The 17464-nt window shown below is 39.8% G+C and overlaps 1 protein-coding gene across 2 annotated transcripts in view; it reads right to left on the reverse strand.

Annotated features, from left to right (window-relative positions):
• Positions 1 to 17464, reverse strand: part of PTPRG (protein tyrosine phosphatase receptor type G) — an 848612-nt gene that overhangs the window by 373755 nt on the left and 457393 nt on the right. For both annotated transcript variants that reach the window (XM_044004271.1, XM_044004263.1), the window contains exons 3-4: positions 14720 to 14899; positions 141 to 289 (exon numbers count right to left, since the gene is read on the reverse strand). In XM_044004271.1, coding sequence (XP_043860206.1) covers positions 141 to 289; positions 14720 to 14899 — 329 coding nt within the window. The remainder of the gene's footprint in view (positions 1 to 140; positions 290 to 14719; positions 14900 to 17464) is intronic.

Raw genomic sequence — 17464 nt, forward strand, 5'->3', positions numbered from 1 at the left:
GTTGGGTTGCAATGTGATTTGGGGCTCAGAAGAGGTTTGGTTGGTGAAACAGTCTCAGAGATGACCTCAATAGCACATCCCTCCAAAACAACAACTTCCCAAACCCACTTTCTCATTTCAAATCCCACAGTGTCTCTCACCTCGACAGGGAATCTTCTACCATTTATGCTGTGCTCAGAACCTGCGGAGCCATTGCTGTGGCCCCAGTGGAATTCGACTTTCTCTGCTTTGAATCTGCCCGGCAGTCCTGCACCGCTGATAAAATAGTCATCTTTCAGAAGAATAGCCACTGTGTGCAAGAAAAAAGACAAGAAATCATATGTTTGCAAGAACACACTTGACCTTACTTTACAACAATGTCTTGGGTAGGATGGTGGGTGTGACATCAGGGAGGCCTGAGTTCAAATCCTGATTCAGACATTTACTAGATGTGTGCCAATGGCAAATCACTTCCCTTTCCTATTTATTACTTTCATGATCTAAAACTTAAACTTTTCTTAAACTTTTTCCACTCATGACCCTTTTTTGGCCCAAGAATTTTTTATATGATCCCAGGTATATAGATATATAAAATAAATATACATAACCTTTTGCTGTTGCCAAATTTTTCATGACCTCCATATTCAGTTACACAACCCCATACGTGACCCACAGTTTATGAAGCTTTGATCTACAAAATGAGGGAGTCAGACTCTAGGGGCACTTTTTGCTCTAAATATATCATCTTATGATGAAATTCAGGATTTTTTTTTTCTGTCTTGGATCTATAAGCCACAGAATCATCAAAGTTTGAATCTGTCAACACTTTCAATATCAACCTTTTCTGGAATCTATAACTACCTCCCATCTACAAAAACCCACAGGAGATATATCAGTCTGCTCCCATTACAATGTGAATTCTCTCAGAGCAGGGCCTATCTTACATCGATAATACAGAGTGCTTTGCGCATAGTAAACACTAAATGAATGTTTTCCTATCTCATCACTGACCAGATGAAGAAATGGAGGATATGACAGAATCATATGTCAAGAACTGGGACCTGAGGGAACATGCAGTCCAACCACCTCATTATAAAGGCAAGGGAAATGAGGTTGATTGATATCCAGGGCATGTGGTTAATAAGCACCAACCATGGGATTCAGAGCCATAGAGCCAAAACCTTTTCCATTGTACAACCACCTTGCTTCCAAGCAAAGCTAGTTAACAAAGTTGACATATTTTGTTTTATATTAACAAAGGGAATCTGTGACTGCAAAGAAATTACCAAGTCCTTTTCCTGTACAATCATCATTCGAATCTGATGCTCTGATGCTCCATTGTACCAGTTAGGTATTTACATAGAACCTTAGTAAAGTTTTGTTTTTGTTTTGCAAATAAAAACATCTTACTTGATTGACTATTTACAATTGATTCTGTATATAACTTGTTTGTACAGAGTTGTTTGCACATTCTCTCTCCTATTAGACAGTAGACTTCATTAGCACAGTCTTTTGTTGTATCCCCAGAGCTTAGCAAAGAGCCACACACATAGTAGGCACTTGATAAATGTTTATTGACTGACTGACCAGAACTTTGTCTGATTCCAGCTCTGATTCAATTGTGTCTATTTTTTTGTCTATTATAACAGGCTATGGCTTGGTATCTCCAACTGTGCTCATATTATATCATAACACATAATAAATGACTCCACTTAAAACTAATAAAGGCAAAATTACCATTCTTTCCCAGAAAAGAGAGAATAATATAAGAAAAATCTTTATTTACTTATTTCTTTTTCATCCAAATGGACACCCTTGGTGATAGGAGCTGCAATTCTCCATTGTTTTCATGTCACCAAACCCTTGGGCAGTCTGATGAAGGCTGTGGCTCCTTTCTCAGGATAATGCTCTTAAATGAATAAAACAAAACTACGTAGGACTACAAAGGAAACTGATTATGTTGAAAAACAATTATCAATGATCCAAGACAAATTCCAAAGAACTCATGATGGAAAATGTTCTCCACATCTAGAAAAAAGAACTGTGGATTCTGAATGCTGATTGAAACCCTACTGTTTCTACTTTTGTTTTTATTTCTTCCTTTTGGAGGTTTTTCCCTTTTGTTCTGATTTTTCTTTCACAACATGACTAATGCAGAAATATGTTTAATGTGATTGTACACATATAACCTATATCAGATTGTTTGCTGTATTGGGGAGAGAGGAGGGAAGGGAGGGAGGGAGAAAAATTTGGAACTAAAAATCTTATGAAAACAAATGTTGAAAACAATCTTTACATGTAACTAGAAAATAATACAATATTTTTACAATTTAAAAAATAAAATCTACCTGGAATTCCAAAAGAAAAAAAATAGTAAGGGCCAGAGCAAGGATCTCAGGGAAAAGAAAATAAGCTTGGCTATAATCAGGAGAAAAGAACCTTAATATTTTTTCGCCACTAAAATAGGGTACTGGGAAACAATTAGTGGGCTTTTGGCTTCATTTTCTTTTCTTTTTTTAAGTTTGAATAATGTCTTTTCTTTACAACACAGTCATGTCCCAATATAGCACCCCTACCCACTCGGAGAACTCTCCTTTGTGACAAAAAAAAATTAAGCAAGAATAACCAACTTGTTTTGGTTTCAAAAACCCTCAATTCTTTTACTCTATCTCTGACCTTAGGAGACCCCAAGATGCATATGAAGGTTCTGTTTAGTTGGCAAAAATTCATCCCTTTTGGCTGCTGATATGTGCAAAGCACCATGGGGGGTTGTCAATGACCTGAGGAAATTTCAGCCAGGCTGGGGAACACAGGTAGATGAACTCCCTTAAGCAGAAACAACCTTAAAAGATGAGCACCTGGATAATGTGAGTCTGGAAAAGTTCGATTAATTTCAGTACTTCTCAATAAAAAAAAAAGGAACATTAAAACCACAAGGAAGAAGCCACAGTCATATAAATTGCTTTTTATTATATGCAAAAGATGGTTTTTTGCCACCTTCTGGGGGGGGAAAACCATCCTAAAAGTGAACTTTCTATCTGTGGGCAGCAAAATGAAGGTCAAAATAAAGTGATTTCCTAGCTTAATTAAAAATGTCCTAGCGATAACCTATCATTATTCTGAAATACACACACTTTTGAGGACAAAATAATAAAGACAGAACTAAGGCAATATACCTTTTATTGCGAGAATCAACACAGCCAGGCAGGACTTGGGGAGGGTTTTAAATACTGATGACAGCTCTCAGTCAGTTATAAATTCTATACATAAAATCACACATCATGATGAATATGGGAAAACAGATTTGTGTACATCTGTTACAATGCATGGAGGGAGACAGTTGCATCTTATAAATATTTGATTCTACCTAAATCATTTATGTCTCTGTCAGGGGTCATTTTACTTGTTTTATATGAATAATTAAAAGGATAATTAGGAAGCAGTACAATCCAAAATGTTCATCTAGTTTTTCATTTTACAGGGCTTCTTAGTATGATGTCACAGTGGGCTATGTGTCCTCCTTGTTTGAACTGGATGATCTTTTTGCTGACTATCAAGAGGTTTGGGGTAGCAGTTATCTGGATGTCAGATAATAGGGTGTGAAAGCATAAGAGAATATTGCCTGGGTAGCCAATAGGAATGACTGAGGATGCTCATGGTACTCATTTACTCCATCCTTTTGGAGTGCTTTAAACTGCCATAGAGAGGCACCCACCTTGTAATAGATAAAGAGCTCCCCTCAAGTCACAAGGACCTGAATATAAGTCTCATCCCTGATACATTTCAGATGTATGACCCTGAGCAAGTAACTTAATACTTTGGAGCCTTGGGGGAAAATTTCTAAGACCAAATGTATCTGATGGTGAATTCTTAAAGGAAGTGAGGATAACTCCAGGCTGAATAAGGTGAAACAACAACTATTGGAAATGTGGGGACATTGAGATAAAAAGGCTTTTAAGTGAAAAGGGGCTGATGAACTGTCAAGATGCCGGGATACAGAGTAAGGCAGAATCCATTAGGAAAAGCCTTTAGAGCAAGAATAAGAGATAGAAGAAAAACTAGGCAGTGAAGATGTAAGGGAATGAAACCTAGGAAGCTGGTCAAGAAGAAGAACTAAGCCGCAGAGTACATTACCAAGAGAAAAGCTAATCAAAGATTTCCCTTGGGCAAAGCCCTAGGAAATAGGAACCAGGTCAGTAAGGAAGGTGGTTTCCCATACAATAATTTCTACAAGAAGGTAGAAGGTAGTGGATCTGGGACCCTTAAGGAGAGAATATAGTTCCTCATTGTATCAAGGAAATGAAGGGAGATATGATAATATGTCAAAAAAAAGCAAGAAAATCTGAATTCAAATCCAGAATCTGCCACTAAATCTCTAGGATATAGGTTTGCCTGAAGTATCTTCCCCTCCCTGGTCCTCAGATTTCTTTATTTGTAAATTGAGTAGGTAGGGCTAGATCAGAGGTTCTTAACCTGGGGTCCAAGAACTATAATAAGTATATTTCAATATAACTGCTTTCCTTTGGAAGCCTATGTATTGTATTGTATTGTAATCATTGAGAAATATTATTGGGGGGGAGGGTTCATAGACTTCACCAGATTGCCACAAAGGTTCCATGATACAATAGATTAAGAATCTGTATAGCAACTGACAGAGGGAAAGAGCCCTGGATCTGGATTTTGGTGACCTGACTTCAAATCCCCTATCTGAAATCCATTATCTGTGAATTTGGGCAACTGACTTAGTCTCCTTAGACCTCTGTTTCACTAACTATCAAATTAAGGGGTCAGAATAAATGATCTTTGAGGTGTGTCACCCTGTGATCTCTGATCCTATGGTGTAGAACAGACAAGACTAATGTAGACAAAAAGAAATTCAAATTTAAACACTAACACACATCAGGGGTAAGTGCATTTGTGGGTAGGGAACAAGGGTAAGTTATAACAAAACAAATCCTCAAAAGAGTTACGAAACATAAGAGACAATGCTTTATTAGCATACATCCCAAGGATCTTCCCTTAGGAAAACCTGATCATTTAGCTAGAAGTCAATGCTAGAAATGAGGTTTTTCTGTGATAAGTACTTTATCTTTTCAGTCTTGTGAAATGAAACAAAAGGAAATAACTTTGGATGAAATCAAATGAGAAGTGGCAAGAAAGACAGTTAGTACTCCTCGGGAGAAAACAGATAGACCGTATCTGTCTTGTAAATATATTTCAGGCAACTTTCACGAAGTGTGCTAGGTACAACAATGCAAGCCTATTGATTATGCCAGTTGGAATATATAGAGCTCTCAGGGGGATAAGATAGATATGAACATTAAAACTGTTTTATGGGAAAGTTACTGTCTGTATATAATAGACAGTTTTAAATATTAACTCGCTATATTCATTTTTTAATATCCAAAAGACCAAGTCTATTTTACAGATAAGTGGCTTGTAAATTTCCATTTGAAAAGAAATCCCACACACCTTTCTTTATTTCCTACTTTAAGGCTAAAATAGAGGCTTTTCTGGATAAGAAAAAAAAATGTTGTTGAAAAAAGTAAAGGATCAAAGAATAACCCTCAAGATGAGCCCACGGGATTATAGGTAAAATCAGAAAATCACAGATTGAGAAGTTTACACAGAGCAGTTGTGAGCTACAGAAAGGGCTTTAGGATCATGAGGACGAGTTCAAATCCCACTTCTGACAGTTAATAATTGTGTGACTGTGGACAAGTCACTTCACTTCTCAGTCTCAGTTTCCAGGATCTATAAAATGGGAATGAAGCCACTTTGTTGTTGTAAGGTCAAAATGAGATTGTCTACATAAGGAACTCAAAAAACTTTATTTTTTTTTTTGAAGGGAGAGTGGAGTAAAAGAGGAACTTGACCTATGACTTTATTTGTATCAGGAAATCCCTGGGAAAAAATGCCCGTTAAAAGTGCAGATTAGCACCCAGGAAGCTAGGTAGTACAATAGATAGAGTGCTGAGCCTGAAATCAAGTCATTTACTATCTGTGTGGTGCTGGGCAAGTCACTTAATCTCCTTCAGCCTCAGTTTCCTCAACTATAAAATGGGGATAATAATAGCACCCACATCAAAGTGGTTGTGAAGCTCTTTTTCTTTTCCTCTTTGCAACAAAAATTTATTTTATTTTTTCCAGTTACATGTAAGGGTAGTTTTCAACATTCATTTTCATAAGATTTAGAGTTCCAAATTTTTCTCCCTCCCTCCCCTCAATTTAACCCTAAAAATGTCATCAGGGGACAGCTAGGTGACACAGTGGACAAAGCATCCACCCTGGACCCAGGGGGATCCTAGCGAAAACCTGGCCTCAGACACAAGACAGTCACTCACTGCATGACCCCAGGTATGTTTCCCATCTCTAATTTTTTTTATGGTTCTCCAGGGTCTTGTATTTCAAAGTCAAATTTGCCATTCATTGAAGTCCCATTTTTTCCTCTGAAAGATTATGCTCAGTTTTGCTGGATAGGTGATTCTTGGTTGTAATCCCAATTTCTTTGCCCTCTGGAATACCATAGTCCATGCCCTCTGGTCCTTTAATGTGGAAGCTGCTAGACCTTGTGCTATCCTGAATGGGGCCCCGCAGTACTTGAATTCTTTCTTTTTGGCAGCTTGCAATATTTTCTCCTTGACCTGAGAGCTCTGGAATTTGGCTAATATTCCTAGGAGTTTTCCTTTTGGGATTTGTTTCAGGAGGTGATTAGTGGATTCTTTCAATTTCTATTTTACCTTCTGCTTCTAGAATATCAAGGCAATTTTCCCTCACAATTTCTTGGAGGATGATGTCTAAGCTCTTTCTTTGATCATGGTTTTCAGGTAGACCAATAATTTTCAAATTATCTTTCTTGGACCTATTTTCCAGGTCAGCAGTTTTTCCCAGAAGCTATTTCACATTGCCCTCTATTTTTTTATTCATTTGGATTTGCTTTATTTTGTCTTGGTTTCTCATAAAGTCACTAGTTTGCATTTATTCAATCCTGATTCTTAGGCAATTATTTTCATCAGAGAGCTTTTGTACCTCCTTTTCCATTTGGCCAATTTGGCTTTTCAAGCTGTTGACTTTTTTGTCATGTCTTTCCTGCGTCATCCTCATTTCTCTTTCCATTTTTTCATCTACCTCTCTAACTTTATCTTCAAAGTCCTTTTTGAGCACCTCTATGGCTTGAGACCAATTAATATTTTTCTTGGAAGCTTTAGATACAGGGGCCCTGATGTTAACATCTTCCTCTGAGGGTACACCTCAATCTTCCTTGTCACAAAGGAAACTTTCTATGGTCCTCACTTTTCTCTGTCTGTTTCTCTTGTCTTTCTTTTACTTGACTTTTAGCTCCTTAAAGTGGGGTACTGTTTCCAGGCTGCATTATCCCAAGCTTCAGAAGGTCCCAGGTGGTATGATTTAAGGAGGAGCAGGTTCTTCATTTGCCTGGCCTGATCCCTGGTTCGTAGATGACCCCAGACCAACTTGCTAATAAACCAGCTTTGTGTGTTGTGGTTGTAAGCTCTGACAAGCCTGTGCCTCTCCCCTACCTGGGCCACTGCTATTCAAGCCTACCTCCTGGTTCCCAGCAGGGGTGAAAAAAACAAGTTCTGCCTCAGCACCAGTATAGACCCCTGTAATCTCTGCCCTGCCATGGGCTCAGTTCTCTCACCAGAGTGTGAGCTTAGTTCTAGATGACTCTGGTGCTGCAGCTGATTCAGAGGTTCTGGGAGAGTCTCTTTCTCTGGAGAGGCCTTCCTGGGACTGGAGCTGTGTCAGGGTGATTGTAGGGTTAGGCTCCACACCAGTCTCAGCACAGCAGCTCCCTCCTTCTGACCTTCCAAACTGTCCTTGGTTGGAAGATGATTTCAGCACATTCTTCCTGATCCAGGAATTGTCCTATGGCATTATTTAGATATTTTTTGGAGCAATCGTGTCATGAGTTCAAGAGCTTACTGCCTTTCCTCAGCCATCTTGGTTTTGTTGTGAAGCTCTTTTTACAAAGTGCTCAGTGTGGTAGCTAGGTGGCCCAGTGCATAAAGCACTGGCCCTGAATTCAGGAGGACCTGAGCTCAAATCCAGCCTCAGATACTTGACACTTACTAGCTGTGTGACCCTGGGCAAGTCACTTAACCCTCATTGCCCTGCCAAAACCAACCAAACAAACAAACAAACAAAAAGTGCTCAGTAGAGTGCTTGGCACATAGTAGATGATGTATAAATGCTTATTCCCTTCTCCCCTTCTCTGAAACTTATAGAGAGTCTCCTTGGGTAAGAGAGTGACTTGTCCAGATAGCCATTACCTAGCAAAGGCAGGCTTTGAACCAAATCTTCTCTCTGAAGCTACTCAAAGATCTAAAACACCACACTGACACTCTTGCAAATTTTAAAGTGGCAAATAAGGTTTATTATTTATTGTTATTGTTAAATTCAGTAGAGAATTTATCTGGATAATCTAAGGAGCTTTTTTTTTTTCCTTTTTTTTTTTGTGAGGCAATTGGGGTTAAGTGACTTGCCCAAGGTCACACAGCTAGTAAGTGTCAAGTGTCTGAGGCCGAATTTGAACTCAGGTCCTCCTGACTCTAGGGCCGGTGCTCTATCCACTGTGTCACCTAGCTGCCCCCTCTAAGGAGCTTTTTAAAGCCAGAATTATTCAAATTTCTTCTCCACACTGTCCCAAATATCTGAAAATTCCATTTAGTTCTACATAGCTGAACCAATTTGAAATAGACAAACAGACTAACCATTCTGGCTAAATATATAAATATAAAAACCCCCTAGTGTTGAAAACCCTTACTACTCCAAATAATGGAAACAGCTTTAGAAAAGCAGTTAGATTGTTGGACTTGGAGTCAGAAACAACTGTGTTCAAAGCCCACTCCTGAAACTGATGTAGGCAAGCCACTGCTGCCTACATGAGTCAAGCACCAACTCTGGAGGTTTTCCATATGTGGAGTTCCCTGAAACTGAGGGAATCCCAGGAACTTTCAGGATTCATTTGATATTCCCAAGAGCCTCTTGTTTTCTTTTTGACATGGAGATGGAGTTAAGTTGGCCAACTGACTTGTGATCATAAGTTTGGCTTCCATCAGACTACCATTGAAGCAATCTCTGTAAACACTAAGCACTCTGAAGTCTTCTGTCACTGCTTGGAAATACTTCATCACCTTGTTTGAATTTATTGCTGATACATCCTCCAACGTCTTGAAATTTCAGCTAAGATCCTACCTTCTGTAAGGAGCCTTTCTTGATCCTTTTGGCTGCTATCTCTGTTTCTCTGAGGATTACTTCCAATTTATCTTACACATATCTTGTTTGTACATTGTTTGCATGTTGTCTCCCCCATTAGACTATGAGGTTCTTGAAGAAAAGAATTATTTCTGTTTTTCTTCGTATCCCCAGGCTGCCATCATAACTTGATTTCTCATCATATGATATTTATATTTGTACCTATCATGATGGTATATACTTAATGCTTGGGTCTTGCAACCTGCACATGCCTCAAATACCACTGGAAACTGCTACAGCTCCATACAGCATGCACAGCAACTAAAGTCCTTGAGGTGGTCATTAAAGAGTGACTGCATTCCAAGAGCATGCACACAGGCTCCTACAAACTCAACAGGTTCTGGATGACTTTGAGGAGTCAGCACAGTGACAGAGATGAATCATCGCCTTCTGCAAGACCAAGGTCATGAATCACCTTGCACTGCGGAGACTCGCTACATGTCTCCAGCCTGTCATTGGTGATTTCGGAGCTGAAAGCTGTCACTGAAACCCGTTATCTTGGCAAGGTCCTGTCAAGAGAAATGAGTCAACTAGAAAACCCTATCAAGAAATCCAGTAGGTTTTCATGGTAGGCTAACTAAACACGGCACCAGCATGACCCAGGCTCCAACCAAGATTATGGCGAGTGAGACAAAGGTTCTTTCCTTTGTGCTTTTCAGATCCTTTCAGTACCTGAAATCTCTCCCAAACTCCTAAATTACATTGTATTTTCTTTCTTCTGTATATGTGCTTCAAGGTACAGTCTATATGCTGCTTCTGCCACTGAAGGCAGGGATTTTCATTTTTCTTTTTTTCATTCCTAGCACTTAGCAACCACCTGGAACACCGTAGGCATTCAATAAATGCTTGTTAAATGATTGACATTTTTCTGTGTATCACTAGGGAAGAAGAGTTTAAATCTCTGAGACTATGAGGCAATAATGAGCAAAAGTCATAGAGAAGATGATTTATTAAGCAAATGCCTTTCTATATTTGAAAGGGACTGTGTTAAGTGCTAAGGATAAATACAAAAAGTGAGATAGTCCTTGCCTTCAAGAAGGTTACATTCTAATAAGAGAAGTTAAGAGGCAGTTCCATGGCACAGTGAGTAGAGTGTTTGGACATGGACTCAGGAAGACATGAGTTCAAATCTAGCCTTGGACACCTGCTAGCTGGGTAACTCTGGGCAAATTAATTAAAGACTGTTAACCTTCAGATTCCTCAACTGTACAATTAGGACAGTAATAGTACATCCCTCACAGGGTTGTTGTGAAGCTCAAATGAGGTAATAGATGGAAAGGGTTTTAGTTCTATCGAAATGCCAGGCACTATTGTCATTATTATTGTTGTTATTGGCCAAGGCCAAGTATTCTGGTCTGGGAATTCAAATGGATATTGAGTAGAGCCACAGGGAAAATGATTAACAATGCCCTTTCTAGGAATAGTCATGTTGATTAGATCACTACTAGAATAAAAGTTGAAAAGCAGGGCACTTGGGGAACATGGACTTGGTGTCTTGGCAGGGAGTGGTCTAGAGTGGAAAGACTTGGAGAACCTAGATATGAACTTTCACCAGTGGACTTCCACAGTGGAGGCTACTGTGCTCTGCCTCTTACTTAATGTAATTAAGAGACAGCAGAGTACCATGGCAGAAAAAAAAATGGCTGGAGTACAATATAGCAGGTGTGGGGCCACCTAGATATGGTGCATTCTCACCGATCAGGAACATAGGACCCTGGAGGTGGGAGATCGGGCGTGGGGGCGTGGGGAGGGAGAATCAGGCAAGGAGTAGAGAGGGAAGTGCAACATAATATGTCAGGATGATAGTCTAAGCTAAGTCACAGATATTTGAGAAGGACCAGGTCTCATGGCAGGATCTTCTTTACCCTGAGGTGATAGAAAAATGAGATATAAGTTTCCCTAGGTCCCCTACTAAATAACCACAAGTCATTTTCAGAAACAGTGACCCCAGGGGCAGACACACAGAACAATGAGTAGCAATCGGATACCCCTGGTAGAAAAATCCTAGAGAACAGAAATCCCCAGCATGGTTTGGCCGGCATCTTTCCTGAGGCTCTTATTCAAAGGGAAAGTGGAGTCCTAACAAGGTTGCTGAGCAGCTGGACTATTGGGAATAAATGTCAACCATCTGCAAGTAAGGCAGTTAGCAGGAAAGCAGCACTCTCTCGAAGAATAACTTAAAGGAATGGAACTTTGCTACCCATGGTCAGGGAGCAGGGGGCGAAGTCATGCCAGGCTTTCTGGTAATAATCTGATAAGGATAATGACCTGAAGAAAGGAAACAAGACAATGAGCAGCCACAAGCACTACATCTGTTACATAGACCTTCTTTCATATTCTCTACTTTCAGTCACATTGGTAGGTTTGCCACTCCTTGTAGATCACGTTCTATCACCTAACTACAGGCTTCACACAGGCCCGCACCCATGCCTGGAAGGTGGTCTCTCACCACGCATGCATCAAGTTTCCTTCAAAGCTCAGCTCAGGTCTAACCTTTTATAGGAAGCCCATTCAGATCACCCAGTTGTGAGTGACTTCTACCTGGGGCTTGTTTTAGGCATCTCTTTTTTTTTTTCTTTGTGGGACAATGAGGGTTAAGTGACATGCCCAGGGTCACACAGCTAGTAAGTGTCAAGTGTCTGAGGTCAGATTTGAACTCAGGTCTTCCTGAATCCAGGGCCAGTGCTTTATCCACTGAGCCACCTGGCTGCCCCGGTTTTATGTACATCTTTAAAATAACAGCGAACATTTATCCAGTGCTTAATATTTGCCAGGCACTGTGCTAAGTGCTTTACAATTTTTGGGGAGTGAGGTGGGGCAATGAGGGTTAAGTGTCTTGCCCTGGGTCACACAGCTAGTGTCAAGTGTCTAAGGCCCGGATATGAACTAAGGTCTTCCTGAATCCAGGGCTGGGTTTTATCTGCAGCGCCACTTAGCTGCCCCCAGCACTTTACAATTATTACCTCATCTGATCCTCGCAACAGTCTCTGAAGGTAGGTGCTATTATTATCCTGATATTAATTTTCTATGTACCTGGGTTGTTGTTTTCTATCTAATGCAATGTAAGATCCTTTAGATTAGGCTGTTTAGATTTTGTCTTCATGTTTCGTTGCTTAGACCAGAGTATGTGTTTAATAAATGTTTATTGAATGAATGACTGAAAGAGGAAGCGGCTAAGCCTTGGATCAGAAAGCAAATATGGACATTGATCATGATAGAGTAAAACAAATATTGGACTTAGAAGCAAGGGATTTTGGTCTGAGTCCCCATAATACAATTTATTAGCTTTGGTGATATTTGACAAGTCATAGATAATTCAAAATTGGAAAGCTAAATCTGTAAAATGGGGACAGTAGTAATTTTCTACACCACTTTGTAGGATTGTTGTTGCCATCTCTACAAAGTGGGGACTTACAGGAGGAGATTGTTTTCTTGGTTCTGATTATTTCATTCTACATCAGTTAATAAATTCTTTGTATTAATTGTTGGGGTTCTTAAATGTTATGTTTTCTTAATGTACGCAAATTAGTTTTGATATACTCAAATCCAGGAGTTGGTAAACTTTGCAGGGCAGCAAGCCAGATCTGGAATCTGGGCCAAAGTTGGCTAAGCCCCTCCCACCTCTAATCAATGGGCACTTATCCTGGGGTACAGGCAGACTTTCATAGGCAGTTTTCTATAACAAATCAAATCTTTAGGGATATATGACAGGGTTATATTATATATACATTCAATTACTATAAACTATATATACATTATAATTACTATAAACTATATATATACATTCAATTATTATAAGCTAAGGTCAGAAGAGTAAATCTCTTTAATACCTTTATTCTTCTGGTGATGTCATAATAGAATGTCACAATCTCAGAAGAATGGAAATTAACATTCAACCAAGGGCCAAGAGAAAAATTCATGGAGGTGGTGAGCCATAGCATATTCCCAAAGATAAGATTTCTTACAAGAAGTGGTAAAAAAAAAAAAAAAAAGCAAAGCAAAGAAAAAAAGGCATCAAGGATATGTGTGATGCTTCAAATTCTTCATCTGCTAAACAGGAAAAATGGCAATATATACAATTGTGATAATGAATCAATTAATCATGAAACATTTATTAAGCACCTGCTGTTTGCCACCGAGAACACAAAACCAAAGAAGGAAACAATTCCTACCTGGAAAGAACTTACCTTCTAATGGAAAGTGTTATGATATAATGATGGAGATGATGAGGAAAGGAGGGGGGCTGCTTAGGTAGGAAGACTGTTAATAGATGGACAGCCTTGAGTGGTACACTGGCATTTTGATACTGTGATGGATTCATCATCTCATAGTCATAAATAAATACTCTTACTTATGGTACAGATGGACAATCCCTCCTTGCCTTTTCATTCTTTACTCTTTTTCTCTGCACCATTTTGCAACCCTCTCTGGAGCCTAATAGATCTTCCTCTAGTATTTTTACTACACTAATCTTGTTCTTTTAATAAACACTACTTCACTTTTTCCAGGACTGAATTTCAAGAGCATACTGGCAGTCCTTTAATACTCAAATAATTAAGGGAAAGCTTCCAGTTTTGGAGTGATTCCCCCATGGAACACTTAAGAAAAGTCACATATAATCCTCGCACAGGTGAAAAAGGAGAAGAGTTATGATCTGAATATGTGGCGGGGTGGGAAGGGGGGAGGCAGAAGACCATTGATCATATATTTTGAGTTGGATAAGACCACAGAGGCATCAAGGTCAGCTTTCTCATTTTAAAATGAGGAAATTAGAGCACTGAGAGGTTAAATGTCTTGTCTGAGGTCATACAAGTAGGAAGTGACAGAGCTGGGAGATGAACCCAAGTTTTATGACTTTAAAATCAAGTCATCTTTCAATGTGTTCCCCAAACTATAGTCAATGGCTGTGAAATCACAACTCCATCAAAGTATCAGTTCCTGAAAGAATGGGTCACAATGTAGGATGACGCACAAGAAGTGGTTTGATAGTCTCAATTTCAAAGGGCTTGGAAGGTATTCATGTACGCAGAGATAATATCTTGAAATAACTAAATGCTAATGGTACAAGAGATAGAGTTACCAACAGTTTACTCCTCTAGTCTGAGTTTCCCAAACTTTGGTGTTTGATCCCACGCACCATTGTGCAACTTAGCTGATGACTTAAGAGCAAATTCTCATTTACCTCTCTCTCCAAATGTTCTCAACACGGTCTGTTCTGCGGATGTCAGGAAACACTGTTCCAAAGAGAATGGATTAGTCCAAGTATTCATTAAATACTCTAAAGCGGCTCAAGCAGAGCAGTACCTTACAAATCAATACAAAGGCACCATTTTATACAGCTGCCAGGGAGAATTTTGGAGAAGAAAAAGAGTAACAATAACAAAAATAACAACAACAATACAAACAGCATCCAAGTCACTTTCTTGGCAAGCCAAGGAAGGGACATTTGAAAGAGAACCCATACCTGTTTTCCCTGTGTTTTTCATCCATGTTTTGTTGGAGGATTCATTATCAAAACCATCTAGCTGCAGTTCCTGGTACTCTTCCCCAACTCGTGCTTGTTGATCTAAAATATCTATTGGGGATTGGTGGCGGCCACCACAACTCACACTTGATGTAACCCAGTGTTCAGGACCGTAGGCGCCTGTGAAAGGAAAACAACATTTTAATACTGATAGCCTTGCCATTTAGGGAACAAATGTGACTCAGGAGAGCAGACACTAAATTTCCCTAGGTAATGCTACCACAACTACAATTACAGCAGCTGAAAAGGTTACGGTGTTAAAAATGACGAAAGGGTCAAAAGCCATTTGCCTGATATAGTACTTGGATTATTTTTTTCCTCCCTCTAGCAGTTGGTAAGGGTATGTTACTTTAAATAGTTTGGCATGATCATTTGCAATCAAATGCTCACTAATTTATTTTTAATCGCCTACTAGAATTATTACCTAGTGGAGGGACTGTCAAGGTTGTTCAAGTATGCCCCCTCCCCCATGTTTACTAAGTTTTCTAAAATGATCTTAATTTACTGATCAGGGTAGCATCCTAATCATTTTGGTTTGTGGTGCCGTTCTGGAAATAACAGCGATGTTCTACTTAAGCCTGAGAAGGCTGTGAACAGAAACCAAGAAAGAAATTAAAAGTAGGAAAAAAAATAACTGGAATGGAGAAAGAGGAGGAAGAGAGGGTAGCTAGGAAAAAAAAATAAGAAAAGAGAGCTATGTAGACGTGTGAGTCAAGAAGACTGGAGAAAAGATTAGGAAGGTACTGGGGGCCTTGGAAATAACAATTTTAATAGACTAAGAAGGGGAGAATCCTGACTGCAAGAAGGTGACATAAAATGGGCACTGAAGAAGATGTATTTATTTGTCAGTATAGGAGACTTCCAGTATGGCAACTCCTTCCAACAAAGCAAATAGCAACTCAGAGTTATATGGAGCACTCAGTGGTGATAACTTCAATCAACCAAACAAAAAGCATTTTAAAAACACATACTATGTGGCAGGTACTGTGCTAGGGATACAAAGTAAAAAATTAAGCCATTCCTGAACCCAAAGATTTTATAATCTACCATAATATGTATATACATGGAACATACACAAAGTATATGAAAGGTAGATACAAGTAAAACCTTACCCATGACCACACAACTGAGTGTGGGTTAAGTCCCATCCCTTTTGTTCACTCCCTGTGACTTTGGTGGACCTCAGTTTCCTCACCTACGCAATGACAAAGGTTGCTTTAGATGGCCTCTGAGCTCTTTCTAGTGCTATTATCTGTGACCTTTGATATGTCCTAGGCAGGAGTTAACCCAGATAGTGGGTCGTCTCCCCACCATGCCAGGCTGTTCCTCCCATACCCTCATAACATGTCCAGAAAAGAGCTCACTATTTCCCCCCTAAAATTTGGTCTATAATTTTCCTGTTTAGGTCTGTGTCATTGGCATTCCCTCGGGGGTCTATGTCAGCCAGGCGTGACTTCTACCTTTCTCCAACTCTGTTACACAGCCAGTGATTGGCAACATCCCTCATGTCTATCCTTTTCTCTCAAACATTCAGATGATGCTTCCATTATCAGCACTGTGACCACCGATGGACTGTTGCAGCAGCCTCTTGGCAGGACTTCTGAACTCTCTCCTTCTAATATATCTTTTACCCAACCAACAGATTGATATTGTTTATGTATTCTCATTCCTTTGTTCTTAAGTATTGACCTGAATCCCAGAGAGAAAATTCACTCTGGAGTAAGAGAAACTTGGGCTGGGATCTCACCTCTGACACTTTGTGACCCAGGAAGAAATCAATATACTTCCCCAGGCCTCAGTTCCCTCATCTTAAAAATTGGGGGGCGGGGGGAGAAGCACTGGACTGTATGACCTCTGAGCTCCCCTCCAGCTGTAGCTCTGGGCCTCCATCATCTTCTGGATTCAAATTTAATCTCTTCTACTTATTACCCAAAGGCAGCCATGACCTGACATTGCCCAACCCTTTCCACCATCCACCCCCCCCACACACACACACCCTCAATGCATTTGATCCTTTTTTATCCATGACCTGGCAAACTATTGTCTTGTTTTGTATGGACTGTGAACTATGTACAGTATTTACATACAATAAAACCTTCTTGTGGACTGTACAAAAAACAGGTCGCAGGCAGGATTTGGCCCTCAGGCAGATCAGAGGTGTAATGAAGTGGAGCAGTGTTCCAGTCTCCAAAATGTGCCCTTTCTCCATGCCTATACTCCCACCAACCCTACAATTGCAAGCTCTTCTTCTTCTTCACCTAGCTCAGTGAACTGATAGGATTAAGCCATATTTATCTGGACTACCACTTTGCCCCCTCAAAGGATCTTTCCCATTAGGACATGAGGTCATGGTACACCCTCAAGTCATGACAACCAATGGAATTGAATGACACTGACCAATTAGCCTTGATCAATGTCTAGTGACCTGCCTCTATCAAAAGAGGATAAAAGCTGAGACCATGAGGCTGGCACCATCTTAGGCTCCCCTTTTGACCTGGACCTGCTGTCTCTGCCCTCTCCTCCTAGGACAGAGTAGGCAATGTAGGGCTTCTGAACTCTGCTTGAGGTCATGTGCTTTCTCTCTCTCTCTGAAACAACACAGTACAGGGGCTTTCCTCTGGCTTAACTGCCACAGGGTCAATTCTTTAATAATATTCAATATTAATTAATAATAAATGCTCACCA

This window comes from Dromiciops gliroides, chromosome 1, assembly GCF_019393635.1.
Source record: "Dromiciops gliroides isolate mDroGli1 chromosome 1, mDroGli1.pri, whole genome shotgun sequence".
NCBI lineage: Eukaryota > Metazoa > Chordata > Mammalia > Microbiotheria > Microbiotheriidae > Dromiciops > Dromiciops gliroides.